General features: G+C 41.9%; 1 protein-coding gene across 1 annotated transcript; it reads left to right on the forward strand.

Moving 5' to 3' along the window:
* The first annotated feature begins 170 nt into the window (after positions 1–170).
* LOC116304605 (uncharacterized) lies at positions 171–20034 on the forward strand. The gene is made up of 26 exons (XM_089024610.1): positions 171–372; positions 628–942; positions 1553–1695; positions 2194–2254; positions 2343–2437; positions 2940–2993; positions 3535–3621; positions 3886–4003; positions 12171–12247; positions 12474–12567; positions 12640–12719; positions 13180–13291; positions 13486–13511; positions 14119–14177; positions 14424–14553; positions 14856–14959; positions 15163–15223; positions 15563–15653; positions 16183–16280; positions 16670–16738; positions 17330–17404; positions 17560–17645; positions 18032–18080; positions 18341–18391; positions 18771–18917; positions 19234–20034. Exons 1-26 carry the CDS (start codon positions 309–311, stop codon positions 19426–19428), a joined length of 2541 nt encoding a protein of 846 aa, XP_088880736.1. The 5' UTR covers positions 171–308; the 3' UTR covers positions 19429–20034.
* The last annotated feature ends 1631 nt before the right edge of the window (positions 20035–21665 follow it).

Here is a 21665-nt window from a genome sequence, read left to right on the forward strand (position 1 = left end):
TAACTAGTACTTCTTTGAAATTTCGAAAAGTTGTAAAAAAATTTCTTTTTACAAAACTAATAGAAAATATATTGAAGTTGTTTATCTGAAGTTTAATTCCTTTAAAACTTTTAAGTTTTTTAAAAGAATTGAAAAAAATGCGGTTAAAATAATTCATAAGCGTAACTCATATTAGAAGCATTTTCATTGGCTTATGAGATAGCCACTAAAATCATACCTTTGATTTTGCGTACGAAATTCGAACTTTGAATAAGAAGCAAAAATTCCTCCACATTATCTTCGCAAAAATCAAGAACATCCGAGCAAAAATGCTCACGATCACAGCTCTTTTCTTCGCTACAATTCTTATTGTATCTTATCAAATGACATTAGGTAGGTTTTTGCTTGGTTTTCATGTTTTTGTATTGTTGATTTTGACATTTTTGTGTACAAATATGTTTGCGTTTTAATTTAGCCTTAGTTCTTCAACTTTTAAACCAACTGATCTCAAAATTTTTTCAAATAATATTCGTACCTTTATATGTATAACTTTGCTGCGTATGTTTAGCTACGTTTAATTTCTGTTTCTGTTTTTTTTTTTTTTGATATTTATTTTATTATTCATAATAAACGATGAATAATTTGCAGTGGTGTCTTCGACCGACGAAGAACACAAGTGCGAAGGAAAAGGACTTTGTTTGCAAGATCACAAAGAAAAATTACCAGTCTCTGGAGTTTATGAAGATAAAAGGACCCCTTCAGATGAAAAGGAAAATATAGAAAAATCAAAGCAGAAAGAAAAGATTCCAAGACCGAGCCATTCGGAAAAACAGAGAGATCATTTATGGGGAAATCCTTTTGAGAATTTGGACAGACCTGTTCAACTGGTTTATCCAGATAAGGGTTCACATAAAAAACTTGTTTTGCATGAAGAAAATATTAAATTTCTGCAGTATATACAAGGTATTTTACTATAATCAAAGGTTCATCTACATAGACCCCTTGCATGTGACGTCAAAGCAGCTCAATTTGGAGGACAAAACAAAAGAATTTCAATCTCATGAGAATTGCAAACCTATTGTTATGTACTTGAAATTGAGCTGCATTCCAACTAGTTGCAAGGGGTCTATATGCAGGTGACTATGCTTTGCAAAGAGTGCCATATCTTAGGGGGATGGGGAGGGGGGGTGAGGGCTGGCAAGATCATCAGTATTCACCTCTCACACTGCTCTCATCCAGGCTCGATAAACTTCTTTCTTGAATGACTTGAGCACTGTTACTTAATGCCTTGTTCTCTCCCTTGCCTCAAGGGGTACGTTTTCTGATTCTCTGATAGTGAAAATCTTTATGCTCTTTCAATGTTGTATGGCACAAATAATCAAAGGTACTTAAGTGTGTGAATGTTAGTAGGGGTAAAGACACATTTTGAATATCCAATAAAAGACATAGATTAAATTAAAACTTAAAACATGCTCTCCCCACCCCTCCCCCCACAACTCCTTGTGTGTCCCTCATCCCCACCCTGAAACCTTTGTGTATTTCTTCCAGAAGTCTGTATTTCTATTTCTTGTAGAACCAGTAGCAACCGTAGCAGTAGTTGGCAAGTTCCACACTGGCAAATCCTTTCTGCTTAACCAGCTGATGGGCAAGAAAGCTGGGTTTGGAGTAGGTCGTTACGTCAGGCCAGAGACAATGGGAATATGGATGTGGGGAAAGGTGAGATTACCTACTGAACTATTTTAACCCGACAAAGGATTGGCATCCGAAACGTCAGTATGTTTTTTTATCTTTTCACAGTGTATGATTAACCCAATTTATCATTACTGTTTCATTAGAAACACTGACGCAGCTCACACTAGTTTTTAGCTAGTTATCTCTACTGAACTATTTGTGTAGTTCCACGATATAGATATAGACACTTCTCCACTTGGAAATTCAGGTGCTTTCCATTGGGGAGGTATAGAGATTTTACTTCAACTATGTCATATACCCTTTTTATACTCTCCACACCTTGGAAAATTATTCTAAATATCCCCTCCGTGTGGGGGTGAGGATTTTATGGAACTACACAATATACCCCCTCTCAGATCTTCCCTGCACTATTGGAAATTCCTTCTTCTGGGAGGTGATATGGGCACTTTTGAAACTACCCAATGTACGTACCCAGCTGGACTTTGATGTAAATTATCAATAACTATATTCATATTTTTTTAGCCAATCAGGATGAAGACTAGTGATGGACAACAAGTTGCACTTATTTTCCTTGATACCGAAGGTAAAAGTACTTTTTTTGATATTTGCACAAAGCTATTTATTTCAATTTAAAATATTTATCTATTGATATTTCCCTTATTTTCCTTTAGGTTTTGCAGCCACCAATGTGTCGGAAACTTATGATGCAAAAGTTTTTGCAGTTGCAACCCTTCTAAGCTCATTTCTTATTTACAACTCAGTCAAGGTGTGTACAATTCATTTCTCATATGATTTCAAATCACATCATTACAAATTTAAAGTATGTAGTATCAGAAATATTCCCCCTACCCCTCCCCTCTGGCACATAAACCTGGGTTTATTTCTAGTTATCATACACATGCAAGTTCATGTTAGAATGATAAACAAGGGTCTAATATCGATCACAGTGGAGAGGCTAGGGGCAACGCATGTTTCCTAGAACTTACAGTTTTACCATGAAGTTCATCAGGGACTTGACCCCGGCGGGGGTACTCTCCTATATTCCCTATACGGGTACATGCCGCCAAACAGGGTTTCAGTGATTCTACTCTGGGACAGGGTATATGAAATCACACTCTCTCCTCACTGGAACAGGGTATCCATTTTTGCAATACCAGAACAGGGCACATCTCTACCCTAAACTTGCTTGATCACTCAATCAGAATATCGAAAGTTGGACTTTCAAAATTTGATTTATAGAAAGTGTTTGTAATAATATTTGTTCTTAGATAATTGACCAGGGCGACATTGATTACCTTGAGCTTTTGGCCAGGCGAACCCAAGTAAGTTCATAGTTACTTTGCTGCAATTTTCATAAACGTTCTAGCTCTGTGTCTGCAAGCTGCACGCTGAAATTTGGTTTTTCGCTGCCGCCTTTCAAAAATATGAAAGTTAACAACTGATTAGGTTTGATTGATGGCAGAGAGGAAAAAAACAAATTTCAGCGTGCAGCTCGCAGACACAGAGTTTGAATGTTTATGAAAATTGCAGTTAACAAGCGACAGAATTTTACCCCTGGGTTCCTAAGGATGGTGGATATGGGGTAGACAATAAGGAATGTATCAGGTTAGTTGCTAGAGTGGGGTGGGTGAGGCAGGCAGGCAGCAGGACAATCAATTAGCGATCTTTTTGATGATAAGGTACCATGTGCATTTCCATGCCACAATTTTTTTTTTGCCCATGTAAACCTACTGAATGTTTGAATGTGAGGCTATGTGGTGAAAATCTATTGTTGACTGGTGCCCAACCGAGCCAACTAAGGTTTAGTAAAGACATCAGGTCCTCTAATACTACTGTCTAATTAAAGTGTTATAACCTCTACAGCTTTTTGCTCTCAAGTCCCAAATGTCTAAAGCCAAATGGACAGATGAGTTCAACCATGATCTGCTGAAATTCCCACCATTGTTATGGGTAATTCAGATGTTTTGTTTTTTTTCATTAAAAAAATATTCCTTGTTTAATTTACAAGAAAAACCCCCAAAGCACAGGAGAGAACCAACAAGCAACTCTAATCGCATGTGATCACAGGTCAGAATATCAAACCTATGACCACAATTAATAACCACATTTATGCAGCAAGAGGTAGTGCTTCTTGACTTCCCCCACCCCCACCCCTCTAGTTTTCTGATTACGAGCTCTTAGGCTTCCATCTAAAAGTCTGTTTCCCAATCACAGGTTGTTCAAGATTTTGTTCAGATGACAGACGAGAATGAGAATAACCCATCCAAGTGGTTACATCGCCTACTGGCCTCGTCATCCAAGGATAGTGAAGAGCATACTGTCAGTCTTAAGGGTAGGATGGCTTCTTTGTTTGGTATATTACATGCATGACTCTCTGCTAAAAAAGACTTTCATATTGGACCCTGAAACAACCTCTGGGCTGACCTAAGTCAGGGCATGGCTAACTCACAGATTGAACCCTGAAACAATCTATGGGCTGATCTAAGTCAGGGGATATCTAACTCACAGATCAAACCCTGAAACAACCTCTGGGCTGATCTAAGTCAGGGCATGGCTAACTCACAGATCGAACCCTGAAACAACCTCTGGGTTGATCTAAGTCAGGGCATGGCTAACTCACAGATCGAACCCTGAAACAATCTATGGGCTGATCTAAGTCAGGGCATGGCTAACTCACAGATAGAACCCTGAAACAATCTATGGGCTGATCTAAGTCAGGGCATGGCTAACTCACAGATCAAACCCTGAAACAACCTCTGGGCTGATCTAAGTCAGGGCATGGCTAACTCACAGACAGAACCCTGAAACAATCTATGGGCTGATCTAAGTCAGGGCATGGCTAACTCACAGATCGAACCCTGAAACAACCTCTGGGCTGATCTAAGTCAGGGCATGGCTAACTCACAGATAGAACCCTGAAACAACCTCTGGGCTGATCTAAGTCAGGGCATGGCTAACTCACAGATCAAACCCTGAAACAATCTATGGGCTGATCTAAGTCAGGGCATGGCTAACTCACAGATCCAACCCTGAAACAACCTCTGGGCTGATCTAAGTCAGGGCATGGCTAACTCACAGATCGAACCCTGAAACAACCTCTGGGTTGATCTAAGTCAGGGCATGGCTAACTCACAGATCGAACCCTGAAACAATCTATGGGCTGATCTAAGTCAGGGCATGGCTAACTCACAGATAGAACCCTGAAACAATCTATGGGCTGATCTAAGTCAGGGCATGGCTAACTCACAGATAGAACCCTGAAACAATCTATGGGCTGATCTAAGTCAGGGCATGGCTAACTCACAGATCAAACCCTGAAACAACCTCTGGGCTGATCTAAGTCAGGGCATGGCTAACTCACAGATCGAACCCTGAAACAACCTCTGGGCTGATCTAAGTCAGGGCATGGCTAACTCACAGATCGAACCCTGAAACAATCTATGGGCTGATCTAAGTCAGGGCATGGCTAACTCACAGATAGAACCCTGAAACAATCTATGGGCTGATCTAAGTCAGGGCATGGCTAACTCACAGATCAAACCCTGAAACAACCTCTGGGCTGATCTAAGTCAGGGCATGGCTAACTCACAGACAGAACCCTGAAACAATCTATGGGCTGATCTAAGTCAGGGCATGGCTAACTCACAGATCGAACCCTGAAACAACCTCTGGGCTGATCTAAGTCAGGGCATGGCTAACTCACAGATAGAACCCTGAAACAACCTCTGGGCTGATCTAAGTCAGGGCATGGCTAACTCACAGACAGCACCCTGAAACAACCTCTGGGCTGATCTAAGTCAGGGCACGGCTAACTCAAAGACAGAACCCTGAAACAACCTCTGGGCTGATCTAAGTCAGGGCACGGCTAACTCACAGACAGATCCCTGAAACAACCTCTGGGCTGATCTAAGTCAGGGCACGGCTAACTCACAGACAGAACCCTGAAACAACCTCTGGGCTGATCTAAGTCAGGGCACGGCTAACTCACAGACAGAACCCTGAAACAACCTCTGGGCTGATCTAAGTCAGGGCACGGCTAACTCACAGACAGAACCCTGAAACAACCTCTGGGCTGATCTAAGTCAGGGCACGGCTAACTCACAGACAGAACCCTGAAACAATCTATGGGCTGATCTAAGTCAGGGCATGGCTAACTCACAGATAGAACCCTGAAACAACCTCTGGGCTGATCTAAGTCAGGGCATGGCTAACTCACAGATAGAACCCTGAAACAACCTCTGGGCTGATCTAAGTCAGGGCATGGCTAACTCACAGACAGAACCCTGAAACAACCTCTGGGCTGATCTAAGTCAGGGCACGGCTAACTCACAGACAGAACCCTGAAACAACCTCTGGGCTGATCTAAGTCAGGGCACGGCTAACTCACAGACAGATCCCTGAAACAACCTCTGGGCTGATCTAAGTCAGGGCACGGCTAACTCACAGATTAAACCCTGAAACAACCTCTGGGCTGATCTAAGTCAGGGCACGGCTAACTCACAGACAGAACCCTGAAACAACCTCTGGGCTGATCAAAGTCAGGGCAGGGCTAACTCACAGACAGAACCCTGAAACAACCTCTGGGCTGATCTAAGTCAGGGCACGGCTAACTCACAGACAGAACCCTGAAACAACCTCTGGGCTGATCTAAGTCAGGGCACGGCTAACTCACAGACAGAACCCTGAAACAACCTCTGGGCTGATCTAAGTCAGGGCATGGCTAACTCACAGACAGAACCCTGAAACAATCTATGGGCTGATCTAAGTCAGTGCATGGCTAACTCACAGATAGAACCCTGAAACAACCTCTGGGCTGATCTAAGTCAGGGCATGGCTAACTTACAGATCGAACCCTGAAACAACCTCTGGGCTGATCTAAGTCAGGGCATGGCTAACTCACAGACAGCACCCTGAAACAACCTCTGGGCTGATCTAAGTCAGGGCACGGCTAACTCACAGACAGAACCCTGAAACAACCTCTGGGCTGATCTAAGTCAGGGCATGGCTAACTCACAGATCGGACCCTGAAACAACCTCTGGGCTGATCTATGTCAGGGCATGGCTAACTCACAGATAGAACCCTGAAACAACCTCTGGGCTGATCTGAGTCAGGGCATGGCTAACTCACAGACAGAACCCTGAAACAACCTCTTGGATGATCAAAGTCAGGGCATGGCTAACTTACAGATAGAACCCTGAAACAACCTCTGGGCTGATCTGAGTCAGGGCATGGCTAACTCACAGACAGAACCCTGAAACAACCTCTGGGCTGATCTGAGTCAGGGCATGGCTAACTCGTAGATCCAACCCTGAAACAACCTCTGGGCTGATCTAAGTCAGGGCACGGCTAACTCATAGACAGAACCCTGAAACAACCTCTGGGCTGATCTAAGTCAGGGCACGGCTAATTCACAGATTGAACCCTGAAACAACCTCTGGGCTGATCTAAGTCAGGGCTTGGCTAACTCACAGATAGAACCCTGAAACAACCTCTGGGCTGATCAAAGTCAGGGCACGGCTAATTCACAGATTGAACCCTGAAACAACCTCTGGGCTGATCTAAGTCAGGGCACGGCTAACTCACAGACAGAACCCTGAAACAACCTCTAGGCTGATCTAAGTCAGGGCATGGCTAACTCACAGATCGAACCCTGAAACAACCTCTGGGCTGATCTAAGTCAGGGCATGGCTAACTCACAGACAGAACCCTGAAACAACCTCTGGGCTGATCTAAGTCAGGGCATGGCTAACTCATAGAATGAACCCTGAAACAACCTCTTGGATGATCAAAGTCAGGGCATGGCTAACTTACAGATAGAACCCTGAAACAACCTCTGGGCTGATCTGAGTCAGGGCATGGCTAACTCACAGATAGAACCCTGAAACAACCTCTGGGCTGATCTGAGTCAGGGCATGGCTAACTCGTAGATCAAACCCTGAAACAACCTCTGGGCTGATCTAAGTCAGGGCACGGCTAACTCACAGACAGAACCCTGAAACAACCTCTGGGCTGATCTAAGTCAGGGCACGGCTAATTCACAGATTGAACCCTGAAACAACCTCTTGGATGATCAAAGTCAGGGCATGGCTAACTCACAGACAGCACCCTGAAACAACCTCTGGGCTGATCTAAGTCAGGGCACGGCTAACTCACAGATAGAACCCTGAAACAACCTCTGGGCTGATCTAAGTCAGGGCATGGCTAACTCACAGATCGGACCCTGAAACAACCTCTGGGCTGATCTATGTCAGGGCATGGCTAACTCACAGATAGAACCCTGAAACAACCTCTGGTCTGATCTGAGTCAGGGCATGGCTAACTCACAGACAGAACCCTGAAACAACCTCTCTGATGATCAAAGTCAGGGCATGGCTAACTTACAGATAGAACCCTGAAACAACCTCTGGGCTGATCTGAGTCAGGGCATGGCTAACTCACAGACAGAACCCTGAAACAACCTCTGGGCTGATCTGAGTCAGGGCATGGCTAACTCGTAGATCCAACCCTGAAACAACCTCTGGGCTGATCTAAGTCAGGGCACGGCTAACTCACAGACAGAACCCTGAAACAACCTCTGGGCTGATCTAAGTCAGGGCACGGCTAATTCACAGATTGAACCCTGAAACAACCTCTGGGCTGATCTAAGTCAGGGCTTGGCTAACTCACAGAGAGAACCCTGAAACAACCTCTGGGCTGATCAAAGTCAGGGCACAGCTAATTCACAGATTGAACCCTGAAACAACCTCTGGGCTGATCTAAGTCAGGGCAGGGCTAACTCACAGACAGAACCCTGAAACAACCTCTGGGCTGATCTAAGTCAGGGCATGGCTAACTCACAGATCGAACCCTGAAACAACCTCTGGGCTGATCTAAGTCAGGGCATGGCTAACTCACAGACAGAACCCTGAAACAACCTCTGGGCTGATCTAAGTCAGGGCATGGCTAACTCATAGAATGAACCCTGAAACAACCTCTTGGATGATCAAAGTCAGGGCATGGCTAACTTACAGATAGAACCCTGAAACAACCTCTGGGCTGATCTGAGTCAGGGCATGGCTAACTCACAGACAGAACCCTGAAACAACCTCTGGGCTGATCTGAGTCAGGGCATGGCTAACTCGTAGATCAAACCCTGAAACAACCTCTGGGCTGATCTAAGTCAGGGCACGGCTAACTCACAGACAGAACCCTGAAACAACCTCTGGGCTGATCTAAGTCAGGGCACGGCTAAGTCACAGATTGAACCCTGAAACAACCTCTGGGCTGATCTAAGTCAGGGCTTGGCTAACTCACAGAGAGAACCCTGAAACAACCTCTGGGCTGATCAAAGTCAGGGCACGGCTAATTCACAGATTGAACCCTGAAACAACCTCTGGGCTGATCTAAGTCAGGGCACGGCTAACTCACAGACAGAACCCTGAAACAACCTCTGGGCTGATCTAAGTCAGGGCATGGCTAACTCACAGATCGAACCCTGAAACAACCTCTGGGCTGATCTAAGTCAGGGCATGGCTAACTCACAGACAGAACCCTGAAACAACCTCTGGGCTGATCTAAGTCAGGGCATGGCTAACTCATAGAATGAACCCTGAAACAACCTCTTGGATGATCAAAGTCAGGGCATGGCTAACTTACAGATAGAACCCTGAAACAACCTCTGGGCTGATCTGAGTCAGGGCATGGCTAACTCACAGACAGAACCCTGAAACAACCTCTTGGATGATCAAAGTCACGGCATGGCTAACTTACAGATAGAACCCTGAAACAACCTCTGGGCTGATCTGAGTCAGGGCATGGCTAACTCACAGAGAGAACCCTGAAACAACCTCTGGGCTGATCTGAGTCAGGGCATGGCTAACTCGTAGATCAAACCCTGAAACAACCTCTGGGCTGATCTAAGTCAGGGCATGGCTCACTCACAGATCAAACGCTGAAACAACCTCTGGGCTGATCTAAGTCAGGGGATATCTAACTCACAGATTGAACCCTGAAACAACCTCTGGGCTGATCTGAGTCAGGGCATGGCTAACTCACAGATAGAACCCTGAAACAACCTCTGGGCTGATCTGAGTCAGGGCATGGCTAACTCGCAGATCAAACCCTGAAACAACCTCTGGGCTGATCTAAGTCAGGGCTTGGCTAACTCACAGATTGAACCCTGAAACAACCTCTGGGCTGATCTAAGTCAGGGCATGGCTAACTCATAGAATGAACCCTGAAACAACCTCTTGGATGATCAAAGTCAGGGCATGGCTAACTTACAGATAGAACCCTGAAACAACCTCTGGGCTGATCTGAGTCAGGGCATGGCTAACTCACAGACAGAACCCTGAAACAACCTCTTGGATGATCAAAGTCAGGGCATGGCTAACTTACAGATAGAACCCTGAAACAACCTCTGGGCTGATCTAAGTCAGGGCATGGCTAACTCACAGACAGAACCCTGAAACAACCTCTGGGCTGATCTGAGTCAGGGCATGGCTAACTCGTAGATCCAACCCTGAAACAACCTCTGGGCTGATCTAAGTCAGGGCTTGGCTAACTCACAGATAGAACCCTGAAACAACCTCTGGGCTGATCAAAGTCAGGGCACGGCTAATTCACAGATTGAACCCTGAAACAACCTCTGGGCTGATCTAAGTCAGGGCACGGCTAACTCACAGACAGAACCCTGAAACAACCTCTGGGCTGATCTAAGTCAGGGCATGGCTAACTCACAGATCGAACCCTGAAACAACCTCTGGGCTGATCTAAGTCAGGGCATGGCTAACTCACAGACAGAACCCTGAAACAACCTCTGGGCTGATCTAAGTCAGGGCATGGCTAACTCAAAGAATGAACCCTGAAACAACCTCTTGGATGATCAAAGTCAGGGCATGGCTAACTTACAGATAGAACCCTGAAACAACCTCTGGGCTGATCTGAGTCAGGGCATGGCTAACTCACAGACAGAACCCTGAAACAACCTCTTGGATGATCAAAGTCACGGCATGGCTAACTAACAGATAGAACCCTGAAACAACCTCTGGGCTGATCTAAGTCAGGGCATGGCTAACTCACAGACAGAACCCTGAAACAACCTCTGGGCTGATCTGAGTCAGGGCATGGCTAACTCGTAGATCAAACCCTGAAACAACCTCTGGGCTGATCTAAGTCAGGGCATGGCTAACTCACAGATCAAACGCTGAAACAACCTCTGGGCTGATCTAAGTCAGGGGATATCTAACTCACAGATTGAACCCTGAAACAACCTCTGGGCTGATCTGAGTCAGGGCATGGCTAACTCACAGATAGAACCCTGAAACAACCTCTGGGCTGATCTGAGTCAGGGCATGGCTAACTCGCAGATCAAACCCTGAAACAACCTCTGGGCTGATCTAAGTCAGGGCTTGGCTAACTCACAGATTGAACCCTGAAACAACCTCTGGGCTGATCTTAGTCAGTGCACGGCTAACTCACAGATTGAACCCTGAAACAACCTCTGGGCTGATCTAAGTCAGGGCATGGCTAACTCACAGACCAAACCCTGAAACAACCTCTGGGCTGATCTAAGTCAGTGCATGGCTAACTCACAGATTGATCCCTGAAACAAACTCTGGGCTGATCTAAGTCAGTGCATGGCTAACTCACAGATCGAACCCCGAAACAACCTCTGGGCTGATCTAAGTCAGGGTATGGCTAACTCACAGATGGAACCCTGAAACAACCTCTGGGCTGATCTAAATCAGGGTATGGCTAACTCACAGACCAAACCCTGAAACAACCTCTGGGCTGATCTAAGTCAGTGCATGGCTAACTCACAGATTGATCCCTGAAACAAACTCTGGGCTGATCTGAGTCAGTGCATGGCTAACTCACAGATTGATCCCTGAAACAAACTCTGGGCTGATCTAAGTCAGTGCATGGCTAACTCACAGATTGATCCCTGAAACAAACTCTGGGCTGATCTGAGTCAGTGCATGGCTAACTCACAGTGAAATTTTGAAAGGAAAGGATTTGCACAGTTGACCTTTTTGCACAGACTTTACATGATATATGTTACCATACAAGTTATTCATATTGCTAGACTACATGGAACACTATTAGTTATTAACATGAAAACGAGACCAGTTGTCCCAGAGTACCTCATTACATTCAGCTTATGCATAATTTTTACTCCATTTCAGACCACGTACCATTCCCTAGAATATCATTTTTTTGTTTAACAGTTGCGCATAAGAAGACACATGAATATGGATACAACTCAAATGGATAATCTTATTCTCAAGGGAATGACGTGGACTGAAATGGGTAAACATTACGCCCAAGCTAATATTCCTTTTTACAGTTCCATTCAGTGACCACGAATAATAGTTCCTAGCCGAGGCTGGAGTTACCGCGCATGATAAACTGTAGTTTTGCTATGCGCGGAAACTCCAACCTTGGCTAGGAACTATTATTCGTGGTCACTGCTGAATGGAACTGTAAAAAAGGAGTATTTTCGTTTTGCATCGTTTAGCTATATTTCCATCAGTGGATTGCCATACTCTCTTCCTACCTGCCATAAAGAAGAAGTTCCTTGAAGATTTATCAAGGGTAAGATGAATAAAATGTATGGGATGGGAGAGAAGGGATGCAGACCTCTCTCCTATCTATTCAGTTAGCTTCGCATGCGTATAAGTTACAAATACAGCAAACGTGCACTAAAAGTAGATAATTTTGTGATACGAGAGAAAGTTTGACTTACGACATCTTTATCTCTGAACTGAAAACTCTGTTTTGTTTGATGTTTTTGTTAAATTCATTCATGTTCGTCTTCTAGGCAAGAGAAGAAGATTTGACAGAAGAATACAAACAAGAGCGAGATATTCTGATAACAAAAATAAAACATGGCCTAAAACCAAAGGGAAAAAATGGTAAAAAATAACCAAGATTTCCTACCTACTTTTTTAATTTAACAAAATGATAATCAAAATTTTTGTTTTTAGGTGCTCCCATCTCTGGACCAGAGCTCTCTTCTCTTCTAGAGATTTTAGTTGAAGCTGCTAACGAGGGATCGCTGGCTCAGGTGAGTGTAGTTGAAATCCGTGCATGCGTAGAAGAGTACCACTGCATACCTCTACCTTGGGTGCAATGTTTTTTAATTTCAGACCACGTGCCTTTCTCTTGAGCATGAGATTCTTTGTTTGAGTCATATTCATGTGTCTTCTCATGCACAACCATTAAATAAAGAAATAATACTCAAGAGAATGATATGTGGTTTGAAATGGGAAAGCTACGCCCAAGATAACCGGTCAATTACCATGGTAACTCAGCTATGGGGAAGTAAATGTGTCTTTCATATGATCGTGAATGAAATATATTAGCTAGTCGTAACGCGCGCAATTGAAACATCCACTGAACCAGTCAGCGTGCGTGATCACAGCTCATCCAATCAGATTGCTGGAACACGTCACCGTCACGGCAGAACAATTAGTGTCGTGCTCAATATTTCCGAAGAATACGGTGCGGTCTATATATATCAACAGATCCCAAGCAGATGGAACACGTTCCTTGAAAAACTCGAGAGAACCGCGAAGGAAGACTGCTTGGAGTTTTACGAGGGAGAGATGACATTACTGTACAAAAAGTATGACAATGGTAAGACTTGAAGAAACATAATTCAAAAACTTATAAATGCTAAGACTTTTCCATCTCAAATAAGAAAGAAGTAATATTTATCAATCGTACAGTTTTGTTTTAACCTTCCTAAGACGTAATAAAGAATACGGATAATCATAAAAGAGTATGTACTTCGTGACTCTCTTGTCATAATATTTTTCTCCTTCTTACAGGCCCTATTCCAGAAGAGGAACTTCAAGTAAGGGTGATTCTATGCTTTATTTTACAGAGAGATTTTGAGTTTCCCAATATTTGCGATAGACCTATCCTGAATTCGCTTGACTGGTCACGAAACAATGGTTTCAAGTCGAGGTTGAAATTGATGAATAAGGCCACACGTATCCGGAAATTTTTGTATCCGCAATTTTTTTTTTTTTTTTTGCGGATACGGAAATGTTCGCGTCCACACGCAGCGTATTCGAATCGTTTTCGAATCGTTTTCACTGTCCACACGTATCTGGAAATTTCTTGATCCGCCCTGATGCACGCTAGTGCCTAGTCCCTTTGACGGATAGTTTTACTTATTGAGCATGCGCAAAATCGTGTTTACGTCATTGTATTGGAAAATTTGCGGATACGACCGTCCACACGTATCCGTATTCGGAGCGTATTCGAAAATTTCCACTCTGGAGACCGTTTTCGAAAATTTCCGGATACGAATACAAACATTTCCGGACACGTGTGGACGGGGCCTAAAAGAATCAAGTTCAGTCTCGACTTCAAACCATTGTTTCGTGGTCAGTCAAGCGAATTTGGGATGGGTCTATTAGTTCACATAGTGGCTAACCTAAACATTTATTAATTAGGACTGGCACACTGTTGCACAAAACAAGTCCCTGAAGCTACTTACACATCTTTTATTCGGGTAACGTTTCCTTTTATTGTAAATGTGATTTATTTATTCCGCTCTTTATATAGTGTTAGCCTTTCCGAATTTGAGGGGAAACTGGGTCGAGTTGGAATTGTATTGCATTGTCGGACTGTTTCCAAGATGGCGGCTATTTTGTCCCCTAAAACAGCCCCACGATGCACTGCAATTCCAACTCAACCCAGTTTTTACCTCAACCTCGGAATGGCCAATTACTTCTCATCTTTTGTTTCTTGGTCTTAGTCTTGGTCACGTGGTAGAAGAATCGTCACGTGGTTTGTCTAGGAAGATAGACGAGAGTTACGAAAGGTCTTTGGATATGAACGCCAAAAAAACTACCTTAAAGTGTAATGACGTACAACGCAGACTCGAGGTGAGACATTATTATCATCCATGGAATTGTTAGATACTGTGGGGTTTGAGTTAAACGCTTAAATAAATAATCACGTGATTCATGTGACGTCACAGCCGCCATGTTGGTTGAGTTGAACAAAAGATTTGGTCTTCATCTCTTTTGTTGAGTCAACCAACATGGCGGCTACTTCTCCTGTTCCTTTATTCGCATGGAAAGGGACTCACTTACTATGACTTTCCCCAATCAAGAGTAAAATTACAACGAATTATTTATGAAACAGTGAATCAAAAAATAACGTTTAAAGGATTATTTTCCTCCAGCTTGAATCAGAAGAGGAACTCGAGAAGATTGGACTGCCCGTCAAATCCGCTCAACTTTTTAGTTTGTTTAAGAATATCGAAAAGGAAACCCTGAAAAAATTTGAGTAAGTATCATTTGATCTTTCTTCAGCTATATCCTCATAGTTTACTTTCTATAACTAGGAGTCTGGGAACGATGGACAAAATGTAGGGGAGGAGGTCCTATTTACCAAAGGAAGCCCAATACCAATCAAGAGTAGAGACGCTAAATTTTTGTTAATGATATTTTACTAGTAATCAAGTCTTTTTTGAATGATTTTTCTCGTAGATTATATTTGGGGTATTTATCTAAAAGTATCGCGTACAAGACTTACTATACCAGACTTCAGGTTTGTGCTGATTCCGCAGTGTTACGCAATAGATTCCTTTTACTTGCCAGTGCCTCAATTGCAAATTTGAATAAGGAACAAATTTCGCCAAGCATTTTGGTAGTGGTAGTAAAATGACCCCATCATGCAAACGGCCTATTCAAATTCTGCCGCAAACTTTAGACAAGCCGACCGCTTTCATTCTTTCGTAAACACGCGCAAAAAGTCCGCCGGAAAAGTCTATCAACGATCGCCAGCATTTAGACATAACTTATTAACTGTTTGTACCGACGACAGCTAATAGCCCTTCCCCTACCCCTATGGGAGGCTAATTTCGTCCATCTCCGTGTATTTTTCCAGGAGTCACTAGACAGTCTACGCGACTCTTACGTCCTTAAGAACAACAAAGCCCTTGAGGGTGTTCTGAAATACGCGATGGGAAAGGCAATCGGTACGTATCAAATAACACCGATTTTTGCATTATCTTGTATAATGGTTTGCGCTCATTATTCAGCTTGGACTGCCTGTGGTTAGATGGCAGAACAATAAAATCCCTTTACTCTTGGGGATTAAACTCTTTCTTAAGTAAAACGATTGTATTGTTCCTGTCATCCAACTTGGCTGTCGTCACGTGATGGTGCAAAACCTCTATTATTTATAGCACACTTTTTGGCCTCAAATATAAAATAATTCAATAATAGGTGTTATTTTAGGATTTCATTTTCGACTATCTGCTGTTATCCAAACGGTGCTTCCTGGGCCCGTATGTACGTAGCGCTATCCGACGGATAAATCTTATCCGGTGGATAAATTTATTGGATAACAGCATTGACTCATCCACTGGATAAGGATTTATCCGTTGGATTGCGCATGTGCTATCCTCCCTTAGAGCGACAGAGAATCGCCAATATTTTCAAATGTATTTGGTCTGCACATACCTGTGGTGCAGTGACTGATGACCCATTGTATTTCTGTTGTAGACGTTTTCTTTCAGATATCAAAATCGAAGGACGAAACCCCGCGAACACCAAAGGTGTTGAAGAAAGTCCTTGAAAACGCTAAGCAAGAAGGCATAGAGGTAGATATTAGAAGATTAATGATAATAATAAAAATAATAATAATGATGATAATAATTGTTACAATAACTTACAAATTTCTCGCGCTCTGATTGGTTATTTTTTATCATCAATAAGAGGAAAGACGTCAACGAGCGCGCGCTCTTTCCGTTGGTCATTTTGATTACTGAAAATGAGAATTTTTTATCGTTTTTGTTATTGTAAAAAAAACAAATAGACTTCTATTTGTTAAATATGCGCATTTGATCATATTCAACATGTTATTTTGTGCATTATAAATAATAAATATTATTATTAAGAAATGGCTTTTATTAACAAAATTTCCATACATAAATAGAGTCCTCTTCCTCTGTTAATTAAATCTAAGAAACTAACATGTATTGGTGTACAGGTGTTCAAAACAGAAAGTGATATCGCTATTGAGGAGGACATATTTCAGCCCTTCCTCTTCATGCTTCAGGTATGACAAGGAGACCGATAGTCCCCTTCACAGTTCCCTGCGCCATCTTGAAAGGTAGTCGTGCCTTTGCATCGAAGCGAGACGAACGAGACGAACCTTTTTTTAACACCTTGGACAATTATTCACATATCTCTATCATTGCAAACTCACCGTTCGTCTCGCTTCGATGCAAAGGCACGGCTACCTTTCAAGATGGTGCAGGGAACTGTGAAAGGAACTATTAGCAAAATGGTATCTGTTTCTAAATACTTCACCATGGGTGGGTTTCCTGTGTTTCCTATTTCCGAGGACGAATGAGCCGAGATTGGGGAATAACCAAAATGAATTTAAAAAATTTATTCCCATAAACCAACATTTGATATTTTAACATCCTAAACGTTTTAGACTAACTTGCATGCAGACTACTGAGCATGCGCAGAAGTTTCCGTGTCCGGAAAGCGCGAAAGTTCAATGTCATGGAAACGCCTTGATTGATGCCAAAAAAAACCCTGCCATCTTGAGTCTACCATTCTAAAGCCACATTTTCTTGCATGACGCGTTGTTCACCAGTCCTCTTGACCTCATCTTCCTAACTAAACATCATTTTCTTAGGGTAAAATAGATGAAGTCTGGTTGTCCATGGAAGATGAAAATACCGAGCTAGTACGACGACAAGCGGTCTCCAAGGTATCTTAAGTACAACTAGCCTTAGTCCTATAAATAAAAATAGCTCAGACGTAAAACACATCGGGCGCCACCCCAATACCTGATGGACACTTCTAGTTATGAACTTCTGACTCAGCTATATGGTGTCCACTCTTAGTTTCAATGTGTCTTACTAGGTGAGAGAGCTGTTGGTGTTGTTCAGAGATAACACAGCAGGCCATAAGATCGTTCTTCCCATCAACGAAACAGATCTCGATTCGAGGTGAGTACAAAATGCGGAATACTAAGAAAAAGTAAAACCTCCTTAAATTATAAAGCGTGATGTAGTGACCTTGCCATCTGAGGTCGCGGGTTGAGTTGCTGGACTTGGTATCACACGCGAAAAGAGTTCTCTCCTGATTACAGGGTCTTTCTCCGGGCTCATTAGTTTTCCTACGCCCGTAAGACCTAGCAAGCTAAACTCTAATTCGATCTGTGAGTTACCGTACCATGACTTTGTTCAACCCATGCCAGAGGTCGTTTCAGGGTATCGATAAAATTTGAAGGTAACTGAGTTTTCCTCCCCTCCTCCCTCCGGGGGAAATACCGGTAGGTACGGCAGCCAACGAATGCATAGCTTCCTAAAATGTTCCGGCATTTTTTCTCAAGGCTGACAGCAGAAAAAGAGAAAATCTTTGCAAGCTTCCAAAGTTCCCAGGTATGTTAAGCCAGGGTGTCACACTGACACACGTGGCTCTTTGTGCCGAATCCAGCCGAAGGAGGGTAGCTCGCCGAGCCATGCTTTTCTTTTAATTTATACTCTTTTCTTTTTCCAATTCTCCGCCTCACAAATTTTCCTTGAATGCTTCCCCTTTCTCTATCACTACAGTAGTTCCTGCTAATCATATCTTGACTATCTTAAGATATAACTAAAAATATTAAGACTATAAATGATTGTGTTTTCGTTTTATATTCCAGACTGGATTTGAAGGGTTTGAAGTAGTAAAACAGACGTATGGATCTCTCGAGGTGCGTGTGAGGAAATTCATATTTAACTATACTATACTAGTTTTCGTCTTGAAGTTTTACCAAGCGTTGTACGAAGTTCTAAATGGTTGTCTTGATTTACGCATTTTTCACACATTTTACATAGTTATTTAGGATTATCCCTAGGGGGACCTAGGAATTATCTGTGAAGAACGCCAACACGGTAGTACGCCGCACTAGCTCAGTGCACATTACATAAGTTAGTTACGCCGGCATTTTTACGCGAGACAGACTTGATTCAATCTCTAGTTAGAAGGACCTAGTATAGATCTGTGAGGGACGCCAACGCGATAATATGACGCACTAGCTGCGCATCCGTTTTCCAGTTACGCATTTTGATCCTATTTGATTTAAACTTTAGGTGGACCTAGAAAAGATCTGTGTGGAACGCCGTCACGAAAACATGGTTGCTTATAGTAAAGAAGTCAAGGTTCCCTTGACAACCAGTAAAAAAGTTGTCATTATCTCGGCGGACAACTACGACACTGTTTTTTCTCTCAAGCAATACGTAAGTAATTCAAAACTTTTCTTGATTTTCAACGCGTGAGCAAGATGTTTCGCTCAGTTCAGACCGCGTGTCATTCCTTAGAGTAGAATTTCTTCGTTTAACGGTGAGCTGCACACGAGAAGAATCCATGAATATTGATACAACTCAAGCAAAGAATGTTGTTGTCAAGAAAATGACACGTGGTTTGAAATGGGAAAACATTGCGACCAAGGTAGAGGTCTATTTCTCATAATGATTCGTAATTTCAAGTCAAAAATTGGCCAAGTTTTCAAAAATTCACATTATTTCTTAAACTAAACTTTATTTTTTAAATTAGATCCGACAAGTTTGTCTTTTAAATCTGGACGAAGGGAAACCCAAGCACTGGCCAATGTCACTCAAGAACACCATTATTGACAATTTCATTGAAACTGATAAAGATATTGGTAAAATAATCAAAGCCCGTAAGAGTTTGTGGAGAAATTTCAAAGGTTTTTTCCAGTGGATGCTGTGGTTATTTGGGATGTACTAATAATTATTGTCGTTTTAATTTAAAGAACCATTATTATTGCTGTTAATATTGGTGAGTTGTGTTGAGGAATAGGTTTAAGTGCACCTGTAGTGACAGACCACCTCTAACTCTTTATAAGGTAACCTTATCTTTCTCATTTAGAGGTGATAATAAATTGAGTCAGTCACCTCTAATGAACGACCACCTCTAAAATCCGACCACTCTTTACAAGGTGAACTTATCTCACTCATTTATAGGTGGATATAGATGGAATGAACGACCACCTCTAGAATCTGACCACTCTTTATAAGGTGAACGTATTTCTCTCTTTTAGAGGTGGACATAGATGGAGTGAGTCACCTCTAATGAACGACCACCTCTATAATCCAACCACTCTTGTCACTTCGGGTGACCAAATTTATCTCTTTTGAGGTGACCTTGTTTTCCAGCCCATAGAATCCAACCACATGCAAGTTCTCAAGGTGACCACATTTCACAGACTGTAAAACGTTCAAATATACAGTTTATATTTGGCATAGAAGACTTTTGTCAAAGAAAATACTGAAAAGGCTGGTTTAAGTTCTTAAATAAATAATAATAATAATAAATAAATAAATAAAAACCTAATTTGCTTTTGTTGCAGTAGTTAATTTACCACAACGACCATTAGACCTTTTCAACACAGGCATAAATATATTTTCCTATTTCAGACCATGTGTCATTCTCTTGAGAATCCATATTCCTGTATCTTGTCATATAGTGAAATCATTAAACAAATAAATGATACTCTAGGGAATGACACATGGTCTGAAATGAGAAAAACATTACACCCAAAAGTGAAGCACTCTCGTTGCACAGTCTTTTGCACAAGCTGAAAAGGTCTATCTCAATGTAATTCCTAAAATGTGTGACTAGCTTTACATTAAATTCTGCTCACATATGTGGAATTTTACCTACCCTTTCCTTGGTTTCTTTCTTTACCCAATTCCTTACTTGTTGAAGGAGTTTCTCGTGACCAGGTGATCTCTCACCCACACTTCCAGTAACAATTAACCCATCAAAAGTATTTTCGTTGCATCGCCAAAAGTTCCATGATGAATTTCAAAAATTTTAATGGAGTAGTGTTTCGAGTTAACCTTTTTAAATACCTCCTAAAATACAACTTTACATTGAAAAATGATACAAGTACAGAAAAGCTTCCTTTTGCCCTATCAGCAATTAAGATTAATAAAAACAAAGTATAAACGCAATAAAAGTAAGCAAAATAAGACTTGACTTATTATTAGTCATCAGCCACCATTTTGATTACTGTGAGATATTATGAAATAGGAGACAGGGTATTAGGAGCTGTTTGATTTGACAAATAATCCTTGGCTCAATTTGAGGAAGATAACCTTGGAGTTTAGTGCTGTGTTGTGTGCGTGCTATGGATCAGTTTTCTTAACTTTTCAGAGTAGTACCATACTATACCCCCCCCCCCCCCCCCCAATTTTAAAACATACACTGTACCACACTGTTGTCCCCTGCCCTGGAAAATAAAAGTCTCTTCGTGCAGATGTTTTTGATTATATATTTAATAATATTATCTATTAATATTCAATATTCTATTTTACAATGTCCCATGCTTAACAACATCATCCTCTATTAAATAAGGAATTTCCTTCATCATTAGCATTTTGTTGAATTGTATATTAATTGCAATGATTTGCATTCCCCTTCCACTGAACAAACAAATATAAATTGCATTGCGTAGCCCAAGAAAAATATACCTCTTAACTGCCTTGCCTGAAATAAATTTTCTCATTTTTATGTTATCTTAAATACATGAAGCTTAGTAAAAAAAATACTTCTAAAGATTTCATAAGATTTGAAAATCTTCAAAATCTGAGACCAAATGATGTTTCTTTCATTCATTCATTCATTCTTATTCTTTCCCACATGACATTATTTTGTCACATGATTATGCATAAATATATTTACCGATTAATCTATTTGCAGCTTTGGTCAGCCTAGAGTGTGTACGATTAAGCTGTGAAATAGCTAAATAATACTAAAAAATACTGAAACACCATTTGTTCCCTATTGTCTAATAGTCAGGCAATGTACTAAAATGTACTCATCCCCCTACACAAAACCCAACTTCCTAAATTCCAATTCAATCTCGATTTAGCTACGGCATAACTTAGGGGACTTTCATTTATTAACATATATAGGGGGTGGGGAAAATCACATGGAAAGCTTTACAATTAATATGACCC

Source organism: Actinia tenebrosa, unplaced genomic scaffold (genome assembly GCF_029948245.1).
Source record: "Actinia tenebrosa isolate PJP-AT-01 unplaced genomic scaffold, QUT_ActTen_1.0 PGA_scaffold9__36_contigs__length_13948895, whole genome shotgun sequence".
NCBI classification, from domain to species: domain Eukaryota; kingdom Metazoa; phylum Cnidaria; class Anthozoa; order Actiniaria; family Actiniidae; genus Actinia; species Actinia tenebrosa.

What these genes read in the sequence shown, in the direction of transcription:
- LOC116304605 (XM_089024610.1), top strand. Translation starts at nt 309, where the DNA reads ATGCTCACGATCACAGCTCTTTTCTTCGCTACAATTCTTATTGTATCT. An exon ending in GTACAAAAAGTATGACAATG is followed by an intron (nt 13,292 to 13,485) that starts GTAAGACTTGAA and finishes TCCTTCTTACAG; the next exon opens with GCCCTATTCCAGAAGAGGAA. An exon ending in CAAGCTTCCAAAGTTCCCAG is followed by an intron (nt 18,081 to 18,340) that starts GTATGTTAAGCC and finishes TTTATATTCCAG; the next exon opens with ACTGGATTTGAAGGGTTTGA.